The sequence below is a fragment of the Saimiri boliviensis genome, chromosome 2 (assembly GCF_048565385.1).
Source record: "Saimiri boliviensis isolate mSaiBol1 chromosome 2, mSaiBol1.pri, whole genome shotgun sequence".
Classification (NCBI taxonomy): domain Eukaryota; kingdom Metazoa; phylum Chordata; class Mammalia; order Primates; family Cebidae; genus Saimiri; species Saimiri boliviensis.
The window spans coordinates 213,681,266-213,697,568 of record NC_133450.1 but is presented as its reverse complement, the minus strand read 5'-3'; the positions used below and the strand labels follow the sequence as shown (position 1 = coordinate 213,697,568).

Genomic DNA, 16,303 nt, shown 5'->3' with positions numbered 1-16,303 from the left:
ATCATATATATAATCCTTATAACTGATCCCAAAGGATGAGTCCATTTTTTCTATTTATTGCTATTGCCTTTTTCCAAAGATGTACCTAAAGCATAGAAAAGGTACATAATAGGCCAAATATCTGATAAGTGGAAGGCAGCCTGGCCATATGACTGTACTCATATGTCTTTCTAGTCTGCTAAAAGACGAGAGGCTTCCAAAAGCCAAAATCCCAAGAGAGACCCAATATAAAATGTGGGCCAATCTTTGAAAATATGAGTGTCCTTGAATCTGAGCAACCAATAGAAGTATTTCTCCTCCCTGAGAGCAGTGCAGGGGATTAAAAAAAGAGGAGCTCAGTCAACAGAATAGAAAATAAATTTCTGATATTTCTAGAGAAAGAATTAGGAAAAGGCGCCTAGTTGTGGAGGGGCAAGTTCCAACTAATATCAAAAAATAATTTTAGGTCAGGCACGGTGGCTCACGCCTGTAATCCCAGCACTTTGGGAGGCCAAGGCGGGCAGATCACAAGGTCAAGAGATCAAGATCATTCTGGCCAACATGTGAAAACCCATCTCTACTAAAAATACAAAAATTAGTTGGGCATGGTGGTGGGTGCCTGTGGTCCCAGCTACTCAGAATGCTGAAGCAGGAGAATTGCTTGAACCTGGGAGGTGGAAGTTGCAGTGAGTCGAGATTGCGCCACTGTGCTCCAGCCTGGCAACGGAGACTCTGTCTCAAAAAATAATAATAATAAATCAAAAATAATTAAAGCAATTAGAGCAAAGCAATTAGAGAATAACCTAAATGTCTACAGAAAGGGAAATGGCTTAAATGGCTTTGGTGCATTTGTACCAAAATACTGTAATATAATGTATAAAATCACTTGTAAAAGAATGAGGAAACTTTATGTATTAATGCAGATCTCTAAAGCATGTTACTAAATGAAAAAAGGCCAAGCACAGGATAATGTAAATATTCTCCCACTATTTTAGTGTGTTGGGATGAAAAAGTAGATGGGAAGGCTATATTCTTATATCTACTGTTTGGAAGCATGCATAAGAAACAACAGTCATCTGTTGGAAGGTGGAGGGGAACAAGGACTGTTAGAAAGAGACTTTTGATTATATATACCTTTGTGCTTTTGAACTTTGTTTTATTTTTTTTAAGAAAGGGTCTCACTCTGTCACCCAGGTTGGATGCAGTGGCACAATCTCAGCTTACTGCACCCTCTACCTCCTGGGCTCAAGCAATCCTCCCACCTCAGCCTCCCAACTAGCTGGGACTATAGGTGCATGCCACCACACCTGGCTAGTTTTTTGCATTTTTGTAGAGACAAGGTCTCACTATGATACCCAGGCTTCACTTTTGGATTTTTGAATCATATGAGGGTTTTACCTCTTTACAAATGCTTAAAATACATTTTAAAAATGAAAATGAAGAAGTTACACAAATTTTTAAATTGAGGGGAAGTGGGAGGGCGAATCAAGTGGTCTGAGTCTCAGACATCTGAGGACCTGGGGAGTGGAGGCTCCTAGGCGTCTGAGAGTGAAGAGATGTTATGGGGAATGCATTCAGTCCTCTCTGATACTCTTCAATGGGTATTAGAAGAGACTTGAAATTGCTTTTTGATTAAGCAATCATGATCATTAAAGTTTCCTGTGAGGTAGTAGGTTCTGTGTCAATGGCAGCACTCAAGGACAAGTGAGATAAACACTCCAGGGACATTGGGAAAGGGTACTTGGGACCTCAGATAGGAATTTAGATTCCATGGCATGTACAAATTTTACAGTCTAGAATTTTATGATTTACACTTTCATGTCTCATGTTCATGGGTCAGTGCCTTGACTCAAAACTATTTATTTTTACCTCTGTTATCTTTAACTTTAGAGTGTAATGCTTTTATCATCAGGAATCAATTTTTAGCTGTGTGCTAGCTAACGATGTTGTAATCACAGAAAATGTGCTATTCACATTTGTTTACCCAATGTTTTGGAGATATTCCAAAAATCTTCCCTTCCTTTGTAAAATGGTGACTTACTTTGAACTTGTATATTTTAAAATGTTATTTTCTTTTAAAGAATAAAGTTGTATAAACTAATTGCAAGCCAAAATGGATTCAGTGTTCTAAATGTTTATTTATTTGATTTTGTCTTAAAGGCTAACAGCTTTTGCTTTAAGAGTACTTGGACAAGTAAACAAATATGTAGAACAGAACCGAAATTCAATTTGTAATTCTTTAGTGTGGCTGGTTGAGAATCATCAATTAGATAATGGATCTTTCAAGGAAAACTCACAGTATCAACCAATAAAATTACAGGTAAGAAAACCAAATGCACAACTTAGCAATAGTTTTATTTACAGTTTGAGTTTTATTCTTATCCGATTATGGGAGGACAAAGAAGAAGAAAGAAAGAAAATGTAATTCTGCAAGAAATTTCTTTTGTGAACAAGCAAAAAAATACAAAGGTCTTCCCATAATACTGAAGTGAAGTGATCTTCAGACAGTTCACTAGAGATCAGAGAAGTGATATCTTAGATATCTCATTTAATGGGGTGGAGGGAGATGGGCAAGTGAAAGCACTCAAGTGTGATAGACCTAGGGCTGATTGAGAAATGGGAAGCAGTCCACCTGCAGTGCATGAAGGGAAAGAATGGGAGATAAGACTTAAAACACAGAGTAGAGCCAGGTCATTTCACTTTAAAGACACCATTTCACTTTCCTTTTAAAACATTGCTTCTTTTTAGGGTACCTTGCCTGTTGAAGCCCGAGAAAACAATTTATATCTTACAGCCTTTACTGTGATTGGAATTAGAAAGGCTTTTGATATATGCCCCCTGGAGGTAAGAAATTTCTTTCTCTAACACCCATCATCTCTTTCTATGCTATATACTGGAGGGGCCACCAATCAGAAGACCTTTAGTTTCAAAAGCTTCTTTTCCTTCTTTTCAATTACTTGACAATAACTTAAACTCCAGAATTGAAAGATGTCAGAACTATAATAGATATTAGAGACCACCTAATCCAACCTACTCATTGACAGTTGAGAAAGCTGAGGACTGTAAGTAAAGTGAATTCAATTGTACAATGTCACAGGCTAATAAATTGTAGAGCTGAGTCTAAAACTGATAGCTGGGACTGTGATGGGAGAATGATCCAGTGCCCCCAGCTTCTCTCTCTTATCTCCCCTAAATCTTGCTTTATATATGTTACTGTTATCCTATAGTGAAAGCACTCTATCATGCAAGTACTGAGGATACACAACAGCAAGTGTGCTTCTTTGGGTTGTACTGTTTCACTTGCTTAGAAATGGGGAGAAAAGTGATGATCCACCTAAGTGAATCAACATAGAAGATTTCCAAGGTTAATTGAGGTGATACCCTGGTCTGGGAAGAGATGATTCCTGAGCTGAGGTTAAATACTCCTGCCTGCAAATCAGAAGTCAATTAGATGTGTCCTTCAAATCAGGGTTGAGATGGAAAATCTCAAGGAGATTTGCAGAACTGGAATCACAAAACAAAACCATTTGTTTTCAGTTTGTTTCAAAAGCTTAACAAGACAAAATAATCAGTGATGACCAGTTCCCAGGAGCCTAGAGGACCAGTTGGCACCTAGTGGCCACATGGGTGAGAGATGCATGTTGAGCTGGGAGAGAAGGAGACAGGCAGGATGTTAGCAGCATTGCAGCAGGCTTTCTCCTGGCCCACTTGTCCAACATAACCATTTTGGTGGTGTCGGAACTAGTGATCGGGACTATTTACCCAGGCATTCTTAGGATCTAAAAGTAGTTTGGCAGATTGGCTTTCCTTCTGCTTCTTATTGTTTTAATTTTTAAAAGTATACCTCCTTTTGAACATGTGTACCTGTTGTAACTATGCTGAGAGGGAATGATAAAAGTTGTGTCTATGCTCGGTACCTTTTCTTCCTGGAGGCTAGGTCTGATGGTATAATCAGAAACTAAAGGCACAAAACCTCTAAAAGGAAGGTGAGAATTCAGAGACAAAAAGCTTAACCTGATTTGGATTTCATTGTCTCTTCCAAGATTATGTTCTGCTCCTTCTCTTGGAGGGGTTTGCTTCACTGAGAAGCCATCCATTCCCATTAGGTCAGTCCTCTTTTTACCCCCCATCTTGCCTACTCGAGGACAGTAGGACCTGATGGTAGTTCGTATCAATTGATAGGTGGTTGCTTGGCATAGAAACTGAACTATCTTCTGCTCTTGTTTCCAGAAAATCAACACAGCTCTAATTAAAGCTGACACCTTTCTGCTTGAAAATACACTGCCAGCCCAGAGCAACTTTACATTGGCCATTGCTGCCTATGCTCTTTCCCTGGGAGATAAAACTCACCCACAGTTTCGTTCAATTGTTTCAACTTTGAAGAGAAAAGCTTTGGTTAAAGGTATAACTTGTTCCATATATTTATTCAACTAGCGTTCACTAAGCCGTAAAGTCTGCTAAATCTGGGAAGTGGGTAATGACATGCAAACTTGAATAAGATGCAATCTCTGCCCTCAAGGAACAAACCATCACAATACAAAGTAATGTGTGCTGTTATTCATTCATTTATTCATGTATTCATTCAGGTGAGAGGATGGTTTGTAATTTTAGACAAGCTGACTGGGCTTAAGTTTCACTGAGAAGATGGTGTTTGCATCAAGACCTGAAAGGACGTGAAGAAGCAAGTCCTGCGGCTATCTAGAAGGGTGTTCCTGGTGGAGAACAGAATGTGCAAATGCCCTGAGGCATGGGCATGCCTGGTGCTCCAAGAATGCCACAGAGGCCAGTGGGAGTGCTGATGAGTGAGAAGAGGAGTAGGAAGTGAGGTCAGGGGAGGCAAAGGTGAAGAAGCAAGGGAAGGTCATCTAAGGCATTAAAGAGTCTCTTCAGGGCTTCTGTAAACAGTTGTGCAGTGGACAAAGCACCTAAGGAATCAAGTGAATCGAGGCTGAAATCCAGCCTGTGCTCCACTCCCCTGACCACGTACCCTAGTTTAGGGTGCTTCCACCCAGAGCAAGGAGTTCCCACGACTCCTCCACCGCAATGGGCTGTGGGGACCAGAAGGAGCCCTAGAACTTTACTTTCAGCTTTGACAGTGAGAAGGGGAGCTACTGGGGGATTTTGAGCAAAGGAGTGCATGACCTGGCTTATATTTTACCAGGTTTGTTATAAAAGTATGTGTTTGGTTTTGAAGACTAGAGATACAGCTTCCTATAGGTCAAGAGAAAAAAAATGGAAAAAGTAGCAGTGATTACTGGCATGATTTGGCACTTCGGAGTCCTCTCCTAGCTAAGATTTTCTAAAGTTTTATAAATCTTACTGAGGTTTATGACTATCTACAAAATATGATTTGTGTCATTTTAAAATGACTGTACTTTAATATATGCCTCAAAATCACTTGTATGATACTTCAAAAATAACACAAAAGAAATGTCTTGGGTATTGTGAGATATGGATCATAAAATTATAGAATTTAAGAGCTAGAAGGGAACTTAATAATCCAAAAATTTTTCCAGCTGGATTTCTTTAAAAACCTAAAGTCAACTCTTCATTTTAGATACAATAAATCTGCCAGGCGTAGTGGCTCACACCTGTAATCCCAGCACTTTGGGAGGCCAAGGTGGGCAGATGACCTGTGGTCAGGAGTTCAAGACCAGCCTGGCCAACATGGTGAAACCCCATCTCTACAAAAAGATAAAAATTAGCCAGGCATGATGGCGGGTGACTGTAATCTCAACTACTTGAGAGGCTAGGGTGGAAGAATCACTTGAACATAAGAGGCAGAGGTTGCAGTGAGCCAAGATCATGCCATTGCACTCTAGCCTGGGTGATAGGGAGAGACTCTGTCTCAAAGAAAATAAAAATACAGTAAATCTGAGACTCTGAGAGGAAGGGTCAATATCTTTTTCAAGGTCATGCAAATGTAGTTATGAATTATAAATATATACATAAAAATTTTGACTAACTTTCAAAAATGCATTACCAAATATACATTACTGTTTTTTTTTAAGTTCATTCCCAAAAGGATTTGGGGTTTATAGGTTTAAATAACAAATATAATTTACAGCCTAATTTATGAAAAGTGCTACATGTGTGAAACTGTCTTGAGTGCTTTAAATTGGAAAAAAATAATAAAATACTGAACTAAGGCTTTAGGTGTAATCTCATAATTTCCAGGATGTAAATTTTCCTATCAGGAAAAGTTCTCCAATTTATTTTTTACTGTCAGTAGTAATAATAACAAAAATCCTTTACATATGCATAGTGCTTTCTAGTTTACAAAATCTTTTATATTTAGTATTTCATTTGAATTTCACTACATGGAAGAAAGTATTATCTATACTATAGGTATTAGGAAACGAAGTCACACAGAATTAAAGGAATTTGCCCCAAGTGACATGGTAAGTTATAACAGAAGAAAGACTAAAAGCTGGGTCTACTAATTCCCAGTTAATTGCACTTTCCACTCTACTAAACTGCCCCTTCCTAGTACATGTGTACTGTGTTGATTTTAAAATAAAGACTGAGGCCGGATGCAGTGGTTTATGCTTATAATCCCAGTACCTTGGGAGGCCAGGGTAGGAGGATTGCTTGAGCCCAGGAGTTTGAGACCAGCCTGGGCAACATAACCAGGCATGGTGGCACACTCCTATAGTCCCAGTCACTCAGGAAGCTGAGGTGGAGCCCAAGAGATTGAGGCTGCAGCAAGCTACAGTCACACTACTGCACTCCAGCCTGGGTAACAACAAGAGCCTGTCTCAAAACATACACAAAAATAAAAAAACAGGTTAAGTGTTCCTTGTCTGAACTGCTTGGGACCAGAAGTATTTCAGATTTCAGGTTTTTTTTCAGGTTTTGGAATATAAACATATACATAATGATATTTCTTGGGGATGGGACTCAAGTCTAAACATGAAATTCATTCATGTTTCATATATACCTTCCTTTACACATGGCTTGAAAGTAATTTTATACAGTATTTTCAATAATTTTGTGCATGAAACAAAGTTTTGACTGCAATTTGACTGTGACCCATCACAAGGTCAGGGTGAAATTACCCACCTGTGGCATCATCTCAGAGTTCAAAAATTTTCAGATGTTGGGGGCATTTTCGATTTCAGATTTTCAGATTATAGATGATCAATGTGTAAAGATGAGTAGAGAAGTAGAACCATATTAAGGGATCTTGTTTTGCATTGGTAATCTTCAGAAAGTTCTTCTAACAAAAAAAAGTAAGTAGCTTCTAGAAACGAGAACACCATAATACACCTGATAGAATTGTTATGTCAAATTTACATTTTTAATCATATTAATGAATGTGATTTGTTGATATTCAGGTAATCCACCCATTTATCGTTTTTGGAAAGACAAACTTCAACATGAAGACAACTCTGTACCTAACACTGGTACGGCACATATGGTAGAAACAACTGCCTATGCCTTACTCACCAGTCTGAACTTGAAAGACATAAATTATGTTAACCCAATCATCAAATGGCTATCTGAAGAGCAGAGATATGGGGGCGGCTTTTATTCAACCCAGGTAACATTTCTTTGTCTTGTTTAATCTTCCTGTAGACATTTTTACTTTCTCCCATACCACACTCATTCTGGCCTCCATGCCTTTGGCCACCAAATGAGCATGCAATAGATATGAATAATGTCCAGAATTGACGGACCCCTAGAGGTTATCTGCATCAACACTCTTATCATACAAAAGAGGAAATGAGCCCAGGGAGTTTCATTCAGGGAATTCATGGCAGAGCCAGAATCAGAACTCATGTCTCCTGATCTCAAGCCCAGTACTTCCTTCATGATTCTAAATCACCATAAAAGGCTAGTAAGGTTATTGGCAAGTATGTCATATCCTATATAATATATGGTGGCTGCCATGTAGACAAAGGTACTGGTGCTTCTTCTCCACAAAGAAATAAATAAAAAGTGAAAGAAATACTGATTGTTATATGTTAATCTATCTAGCTATTTAATATAAACTCATTTGTGTACGTATTTTGTATTACAACTAATTATTATGTAGTTGTATAATATATACTTATATTCAAAGTTTAACTTGAATGCTAATATCTTCCCTGTTGCCTGGATGTTTAGATAATGATGGAGTGTGCATATCTACATATATAAAGTTTAGCGGTAGAGAGGGCCTTCAGTATTAATTTAGTGACCATCTAATGTGTTTCATTTCAGGTACAACTATAGGGTTGTACCTGAGGCATTATTGATAAGCACTCACTGCCATAGATACAGGCAGAGGGAGTGGCCACATTGTTTAACATCTCTGATCTAGTCATGTTTCTCAGTTTTATAGATGAGAAAGATGAGATCCAGAAAGATAAAGTTTATTCCTTCAACAGATATTTATGTGCCCACTAAATGCAATGGGCAGTGCCTTAGTCCATTGCATGTTGCTGTAACAGAATATGACACATTGGATAATTTATAATGAACAGAAATTTATTAGCTCATAGTTCTGAGTCCTAGGAAGTCCAAGATCAGGGGGCTGCACCTGGTGAAGGCATTTTTGTTGCATTATTCCACGGTAGAAGTGCAAAGAGAAGGTGGAGTAGGGGGTTGGTGTGAGTGGGGTATAAATTCATCCTTTTATAACAAACTCACTTCTATGATAAGCAGCATTAATCCATTTATGAAAATGGTACCCTCATGACCCAAACACCTCCCATTAGGCCTCCCCTCCTAACACCGCCACATTGGGGACCAAGCTGCCAACACATGAACTTTGGGAGACACATTCAAACCATGTCCGGCACCAAGAAAAATATATTACCTACTTGCCTCACGAATCTTACATTGCAGTGGGGGAGGTCAGCAATAAACTATAAATAAAAGTATTACAAATTGAGATGAATGCTATAAAGGGCAAAAGAGGGACACTAAAACAGAATAATGGGAGAGGGGAGTTTATGGCCTTGTTGTGGAGATAACTTAAGCTGACACTAAAGAATGAGGAAGAGATAATCCTGCAAAGACTCAGAGGAATTCTGCAGTGACTTGCCTGAGGTTACATTTGCAGTCTATATAGAAGACCCAGATATGAGGCCACACTTCCTTCCTCTCCCTGCTAACAGCAATGTCTTTGTTGAGGAGGGAGAGACCTTCCTTCCACCTCCACGATGGGGCCCTAAACCAGTCTTACTGAGTCAGCTGGAGTTTCAACTCCAGACAATGCTGCCCTACCCACTCATAAAAAGGGCATTTGTAAATAGGCAGTATATAAATAAACTAAACATATTTTTGTGCCTTGCTGATTGTTGACAGGATACAATCAATGCCATCGAGGGCCTGACAGAATATTCACTCCTGGTTAAACAACTCCACTTGAATATGGACATCGATGTCACTTACAAGCACAAAGGTGCCTTACACCATTATAAGATGACAGACAAGAATTTCCTTGGGAGGCCAGTAGAGGTAAATGAAGAATTGTGTAGTATTTTACAATTGGCTGAGACCATTGAAATCATCTGTTTCACTCTTATTTTATAAATGTATCTCTTCACTACTTAAACATATATTGAGTGTCTGCTATGTCCTAAGCAGGGATGCTTGCTATATCCTGGGCACTGAGGATTCAAAAATAAAACACAAAGAATCAGCGTATTACAGGGAGACTGTCATTTAAGCAGATAGTGAAACATGAGAGTCTTGATAGGTATGTGGAAGCACAGAGGGGGCCTCCTGATCCTGGCTGAAAGAAGGAAGGAGTTTGTCAAATGTGTCCAGATAAATCTGAAAATAATTAGAATAAGTTAGCCAAGTGAAGAAAAAGGAAGAACATTCCAGACATAGCTAATAGCACACAGAGCAGTACAGTGAATGTAGGAGGGAAGGAATGTCTGGGAGTCTGCTGGTGGTTCTGAAGCAAGAGCAGCTGCAAACAAACCTCTCAAACATCAGACAGGGAAGGAAGTGGTAATTTTATTTGGCTGGAAGCTGCAGCAGGCATAGGTGCCTCAACAACCAAGCTCCCCAACAAAGAAAATCCTGGCCATTTTAAAGGCTCACAATCTAAGAGATCTAAGAGATGCACATTGAGAGGGTCATGATTGATTTAGCAAGGAGTCTTGGGGATGTGACTGGATAGGGGTCTTGAGTAGCTGAGTAAGATCAATGCCTTCCAGGATAAGGTTCCTCCATACCATGCCTGTGACCTATAGATAGGATTGTGGTCAGGAGTAGGGGGGTTAATTTTTAACTTTCAGACCTGGTCAGCTGTGTTCGGCTGGTTCCTCCACTGACCTCATCTGGCTGGCTTTTAAATATCATTTCCTCCTTTTCCCGTAAGCACAAACCAAAGGAAGGGGGTCTCCTTCCTCAGTTCCCCACTTTAAGAACTTCACTTATTTATTAGTTGGGGTTCTCACCCTCTTCCTCACTATCCTGGTCATGTGATGATACCGATTGATAATGATTCATATAATGTGCTTGAGCTGAGGTCTCTTGGTGAACTATAGCAGTGACTAAACCTCTAATCATTTGGAGGAATACAGGCAATAAACAGGGGAGCAACAAGCATGCACCTATTACCAGCACCACACCTTTAATGAGGATTTTAAATCCTCCTAAAGCTGGGAACCATCTCCTAAACATAGATGCAGGGTCAAACCCATGCCAAACTTGCACTGACACAGGCTACTTTTGTCATATCTCTTACAATGTTTTCAACTGCCTGGCCTCGATTATCTATATGCAGGCAACAACTGGTTAAATTGAATTTTCCACAGACTCCTCCCTCGGCCTCTAGCAAGTAGTCTAGTGCTAATTTATTTTGGTAAATAGCACTTCTGATTTGAGTTTCTTGCCAGGCCAAAAGAGATAAAGCTTTACCGGTTTCATTGTTGATTATTTCTAAGACAGCTTGTAATTGGATAATGTGGTTGATCATATAAATTGGGGTCTGATATCCCCATGAGCTGTCCTGTGTCCATGTAGCAGGCCCGTAATATTGTATGATTCTTTCAGGGGATCATTCATCATCTTTCCAATCTCCTATAGACAGTCTTCTTGGGTCCCGGGGAGATGTAAAAATGGGGTAGCCTAACAATTCACCTGTCTTGACGGGCAATAGGAAGAAAGAAGGCTTAATAGTGCCTATGACACAGCTGCCAGTCCATTTTTCAGGCAGCTGCACATACGCTCTGTGCCCAATACAACCCAGCTGGGGCTGTCCAGTCTCAATGAAGCCCAGGATGATTCCAGGCATCCTGCAATTTAGGGAATTTAAGGAGAGAGTTCTTTTCTGAGTGATTTGAACTCCACCAAGTGACTGTATCTGCTGTTTCATTATACAATTGCTGTTCCAGGCAACTAAGCCTCCCTACCAGGACGGTGAAGTTTTTTCCTTCTCTTGCTAGGCAATATTGTCCAATAATCGAGACTTTTAAGACCCAGAAGCTGTTGGTTTGAATTCTTTGGACTGAGGTTAGGTCCAGGACAGGATCAAAGGGCACTAACTCTCTGGCTTCCCGTGGCCACCCATCTCCCATTGTAGTCTCCCCACACACGTAACAGGAAGTAACATTAAGTGAGTGGGCTACATTTTCAGCTAACTGGAGGAACAAGTTTTTCATCTTCTTTGGGAGTTCTGGGGCTGGTTCATTTAACTCATCATTAAAAGTCTGATACACCAGCACTGGACTGGAGGTACATCTTTGGACCTCCCCTTGAATTAAGATATTTACCATGGGATCCAGTCCTTTCCCATCAATTTCTAGCTTTACATATTCTCCCCTTTTCCAGTGGGGATCCTGTGGATTTATAATTATTATCTCTAATGGATTGCAATGCCCAGGGGTACAGAGAACATTACTCCAGGGAATATTACTTTTTCCCTTTGTCAGATGAACGGGGTCATTTTTACCATTTTTCCAAGTGGCCCAGATAACACATGACCAGTAAGTACATTCACTACACCAATATGTTGTCTGGCACATATACTTACGCTCCACTGCATAACTCTGCTCCCAACCAAGAGAGCCACACCCCTTATCCATAGCTGCACAAGCATCAAATTTTATGACAACTTGCTTGGGGATTCCTTTCTCCTCTGTTCCAGCAATTAACTTACTTGAGGTTTTCCGTGCCACCGTTGTTAACTGTTTTACTTCAAAAATTGTGCGCATGGGGGGCTCTGATGGGTCATAGCAGGCATCTGGTTGCCCATCACCTGGGCTGCACACTTTATATTGGGTGCCATTATACAAACAAGTTCCCATCTGAGTTCCTGTACATTCATAATAGCTGTAGAACAAAAGGACAGTAGTGATTTTTTGTCCTACCTTAGTGACCTTATGTATACACTGAGAACAGTCTCCAAAGTTAGGTAAAATTTTTACTACATGAGTCCCAATTTCAAGGAGAATGAGCCCCACGATGAGTTTTCTCATGCTTCGGCCATACATGGACCAGCCAGCTTCCAGGATGTGGCTGGGGCAAGGCTTGTCGTCTTTCTCAAGGTGATTTTGCAGCTGTCGTGTGGGTCTGGTTGCACCTCCCAAGTTTCAGCCACTGCAGGTTTTACTCGGCTGTGATAAATCAAAGCTGCTATTCCTTCCAGCTTCAGAGCTGTGCAAGTGGTCAGGATTACAGTCAGGGGCCCTTTCCACTGAGGCTTCAAAGGGGTGATATTCCAATCCTTTATCCACACTTGATCACCTGGTGAAAAGGGTGAACTAGGGAGAATAAGCTCGCTGGGCACCTTTTATTTACCCGGGCTGAGATGGTTTGGGTAACTTTTCCTAAGGCTTGTAGCTGTCTCTGCAATTCAATTTCACCTAACTCTTGAGCAGTTCCTGGGAGCCCCCATAGTTTACGAAGAGGTCTGTGGTAAAGTATCTCATAAGGGAAGTACCTTTTTCGAAGGGGTGCATTTAATTTTAAACAACACCATGGGAAGTGCATGTACCCACTGTAATCCTGTCTTCTGGCATACTTTCCCTAAACCATTTTTGATTGTCTGATTCATTTCCTCCACCGTCCTGGACCTCTGTGGTCAATAGGCAGCATGAAGTTTCCAAGTGATTCCCACAATGTTGCCGTCTGTGAACCAAGTCGGCCATGAAAACTGGCCCACTGTCCATGCTGAATCACAAGAACAGTCCAAACCTAGGCATGAGATCTCAAAGAAGCACATGGGTTACCTCATGAGCTTTCTTGGTTCGAGTTGGGAATGCTTCTACCCACCCAGAGTATGTACATACCAAAACTAGCAGATACTTACAACTTCCACACTTGGGCATTTCAGTGAAGTCCACCTGTAGATTCTCAAAGAGAGCTGCTCAGTAAGACTGTATGCCAGGCAGGATTGTTGGACCCTGCTTTGCATTGTGTTGTCGGCAGGTGACACATTGCTGTGACACTGCCTTTGTTAGAGCTGACAAAGGTGAAATGTAGAAGTACCAGCCTAATAACATTTCAAGAGCTTCTTGGCCCAGATGTATAGTCTCATGTATGGCTTGCACAACACCAGCTGTGGCACTGCTATTTTTCCATCTGGTAACTGGATCCACCCTTCCTTTATTGCCTGTCTCCCTTCATTTTGAAAAAAAGTCCCTTTCCTCCTTAGAATAGGTAGGCACAAAATCAGGCATTTAGGGGATCAGGGGGGCTGTTACTGTGGCTCAGTAGGGAATGGATGCTGTTTTTCAAGCCTCTGAGTCAGCCTGGGAGTTTCCCAGGGCTACAAAGGTGGAGGCCCATTGATACCCCTGACAGTGCCACCCACTGGGGCTTCCAAACTGCCTCTGGTAGCTGTAAAATTTCTTGCCAATACTTTATCTGTTTTCCCCCTGAGTTTAAGAGTCCTTTTTCCTTGTATAATGCACCATGTATCTGGAGAGTCAGAAAGGCATACTGAGAGTCGATATAAACGTTCACAGTCTTACCTTCACTCAGCTCCAAGGCCCACGTTAAGGCAGTAAGTTCAGCTTTCTGGGCTGAGGTTCCCTGTGGCAGTGATTTAGCTTCAACAACTATATCCAAGGTTACTACTGTATACCCCACACACCTCTCTCCGAGGGACTTAATCAGCAGTTGCCCAAGGCTGGTTTCAGAGATCAGGCCTGCTAGAATAGACTGAGTCCAACACTTCAATACAATCATGTTTCACTGGACTCTGATGTTGGGAGCAAGGTAGCAGGATTTAAGGTATTACAGACTTCAATGGTGATGTGGGGGTTTTCACAAAGCAGGCTCTGGTACTTAGCCTGGCATTTTGTCAGCCAGTGATGTCCCTTGGTATTCATTAGAGTCACCATTGCATGAGGAGCCTTTATGTTCAGATCCTGCCCCAGAGTTAGCTTATTTGCTTCTTGGGCTAACAAGGCAGTTGACACTAGGGCCCTTGGGCATGGAGGCCAGCCGTTTGAAACTCCATCCAGCTGTTTAGAGAGGTAGGCCATCAGCCTTGGCCAAGATCCCACAGTTTGGGTTAGTACTCCAACAGCCATTGTTTCTTTTTCTGATACATATAATGTAAAAGGCTTTGTCAGGTCAAGTAATCCCAGTACCAGAGTAGACATAAGTTTTCCCTCCAGGGTATGGAAAGCCTGTTGCTGCGGGGGTCCCCATTCAAGGGATTCCTTGTCTTCCTCTTTGTGACTTCATACAGGGTTTGGCCAGCACTGCAAAGTTTGGGACCCACAGTCTGCAGAAGCCCATGGCTCCCAAGAATTCTTTACCTGCATTCTGGTTTTGGGTTCCGGCAGGTTGCAGATGACCTGTTTCCTTTCTGCCCCTAGGCTGTGCTCCCCTTGTCATATGGTGAATCCCAGAAACTGCACTTGCTGCCTGTAGATCTGAGCCTTTTTCTTGGACACTTTATACCCACAGTCCACCAGGTGCCAAAGTAAGGCATCTGTTCCCTTAGCACACCCAATGCCATGGGGTATCTTAATAAAAGATCATTAACATAGTGGAGCAGCACACAGCCTGGGCTTTCAGAAGGAAATCTCTGGAGATCTCGAGCTAGTGCCTCCCCAAAGATGGTGGGGAAATTTTTGAACCCCTGGGGAAGCCAGGTCCAGGTATACTGCGTAGTGACTCCTGTTTCTGGATTTTCCCACTGAAAGGCAAATAGCTTTTGACTTTCAGAGCTAGCCTGATACGGAAGAAAGCGTCTTTTAAGTCCAAACAAGTGAACCAGCTGTCCTCAAATGGCAATAACCCCAGCAACATGTATAGGTTAGGCACCATGGGGCGCAGGGTCACGATTGCTTGATTGACCATGCACAGGTCCTGCACTTGTCGGTAGTCCTTAGTTCCCAGCTTGGGGACAGGCAGGAGAGGTGTGTTCTGGGGAGACTGGCAAGGAACTATAATACCATAAATTTTCAGGCATCTGAGATGAACTTGGATGCCTTCAAGAGCTTCCCTTGGGACTGGGTATTGTCTCTGTCTGATGGGTAATGCCCCTGGCTTTACTTCGATAACCACTAGGGCTTGGTTTACTGCCAACTCTGGGGGTTGTCCTCTGCCCAGACCCGTGGCCATCACTCGGCTAGAGCAAAGATTAATTCTCATCCTGGTTCAGTCAGAAAGAATCTCCTCTCCTCCTCCCAAAAGACTGTGAGGGCCATGATAATCCCTGTCCAAGACAGTTTTAGCTACAGGGAGCCCTTATCAGTGAAGGTGACAGTAGCTCTTTGTGTGCTTAGCAAGCCTCTTCCCAAAAGGGGTAGGGGGCAGTCCGGCATGTACAAGAACTGATGTATAATTTCATGGCCTCCCACCAAACAGCTTCATGGTAGGCAGAAAGCCTGCTTTTCTGAAACTCCACTTGCCCCATTTATGTTTACTGTCTTGCTGGACAAAGGAGCCACAGGTTGCATTACCACCAAGTGTTCTGCCCTGGTGCTGACCAAGAAATTAATGCCCTTGCCCTCCACTTCATTCTGACAATGGGCTCTTTGGGGCCATTTGAGCCTGGTCCCCTTCAGTTTAATGGCCCACCTGCCAAGTTAAACAGGGTAACTTCATCTTTTCCTGAGGCTTCTTGCTTAGGAATACCCTGTTCCCCCACCAACTGAGGACACTTATTTTTCCAGTGTCCCATTTCTTTACAATAGGCACACTGGTTGTGCTGTAGTCATGGTTGATCTGACTGGGTGTTTTCCCAGGGCCCCCCTTGCCCTGCCCCTTTGAATGTGTTCCTCTGATAGCTGTGGCCAGAAAATTAATATTTTGCTGGTTTTGTCGCACCTTCTCTTGGCGGCTTACTGCATCTGTATTCACAAACACCTGATGGGCTATTTCCAACAACTGCACAGTGCTCATGGCCTAGAACCCATTC

The 16,303-nt window shown here is 41.8% G+C and overlaps 1 protein-coding gene across 1 annotated transcript in view; it reads left to right on the top strand.

Annotated features, from left to right (window-relative positions):
• C5 (complement C5) overlaps positions 1-16,303 on the top strand; it is a 105,590-nt gene that overhangs the window by 61,856 nt on the left and 27,431 nt on the right. The window contains exons 26-30 of the mRNA XM_003925175.4: positions 2,140-2,299; positions 2,728-2,823; positions 4,210-4,381; positions 7,317-7,522; positions 9,274-9,426. Coding sequence (XP_003925224.2) covers positions 2,140-2,299; positions 2,728-2,823; positions 4,210-4,381; positions 7,317-7,522; positions 9,274-9,426 — 787 coding nt within the window. The remainder of the gene's footprint in view (positions 1-2,139; positions 2,300-2,727; positions 2,824-4,209; positions 4,382-7,316; positions 7,523-9,273; positions 9,427-16,303) is intronic.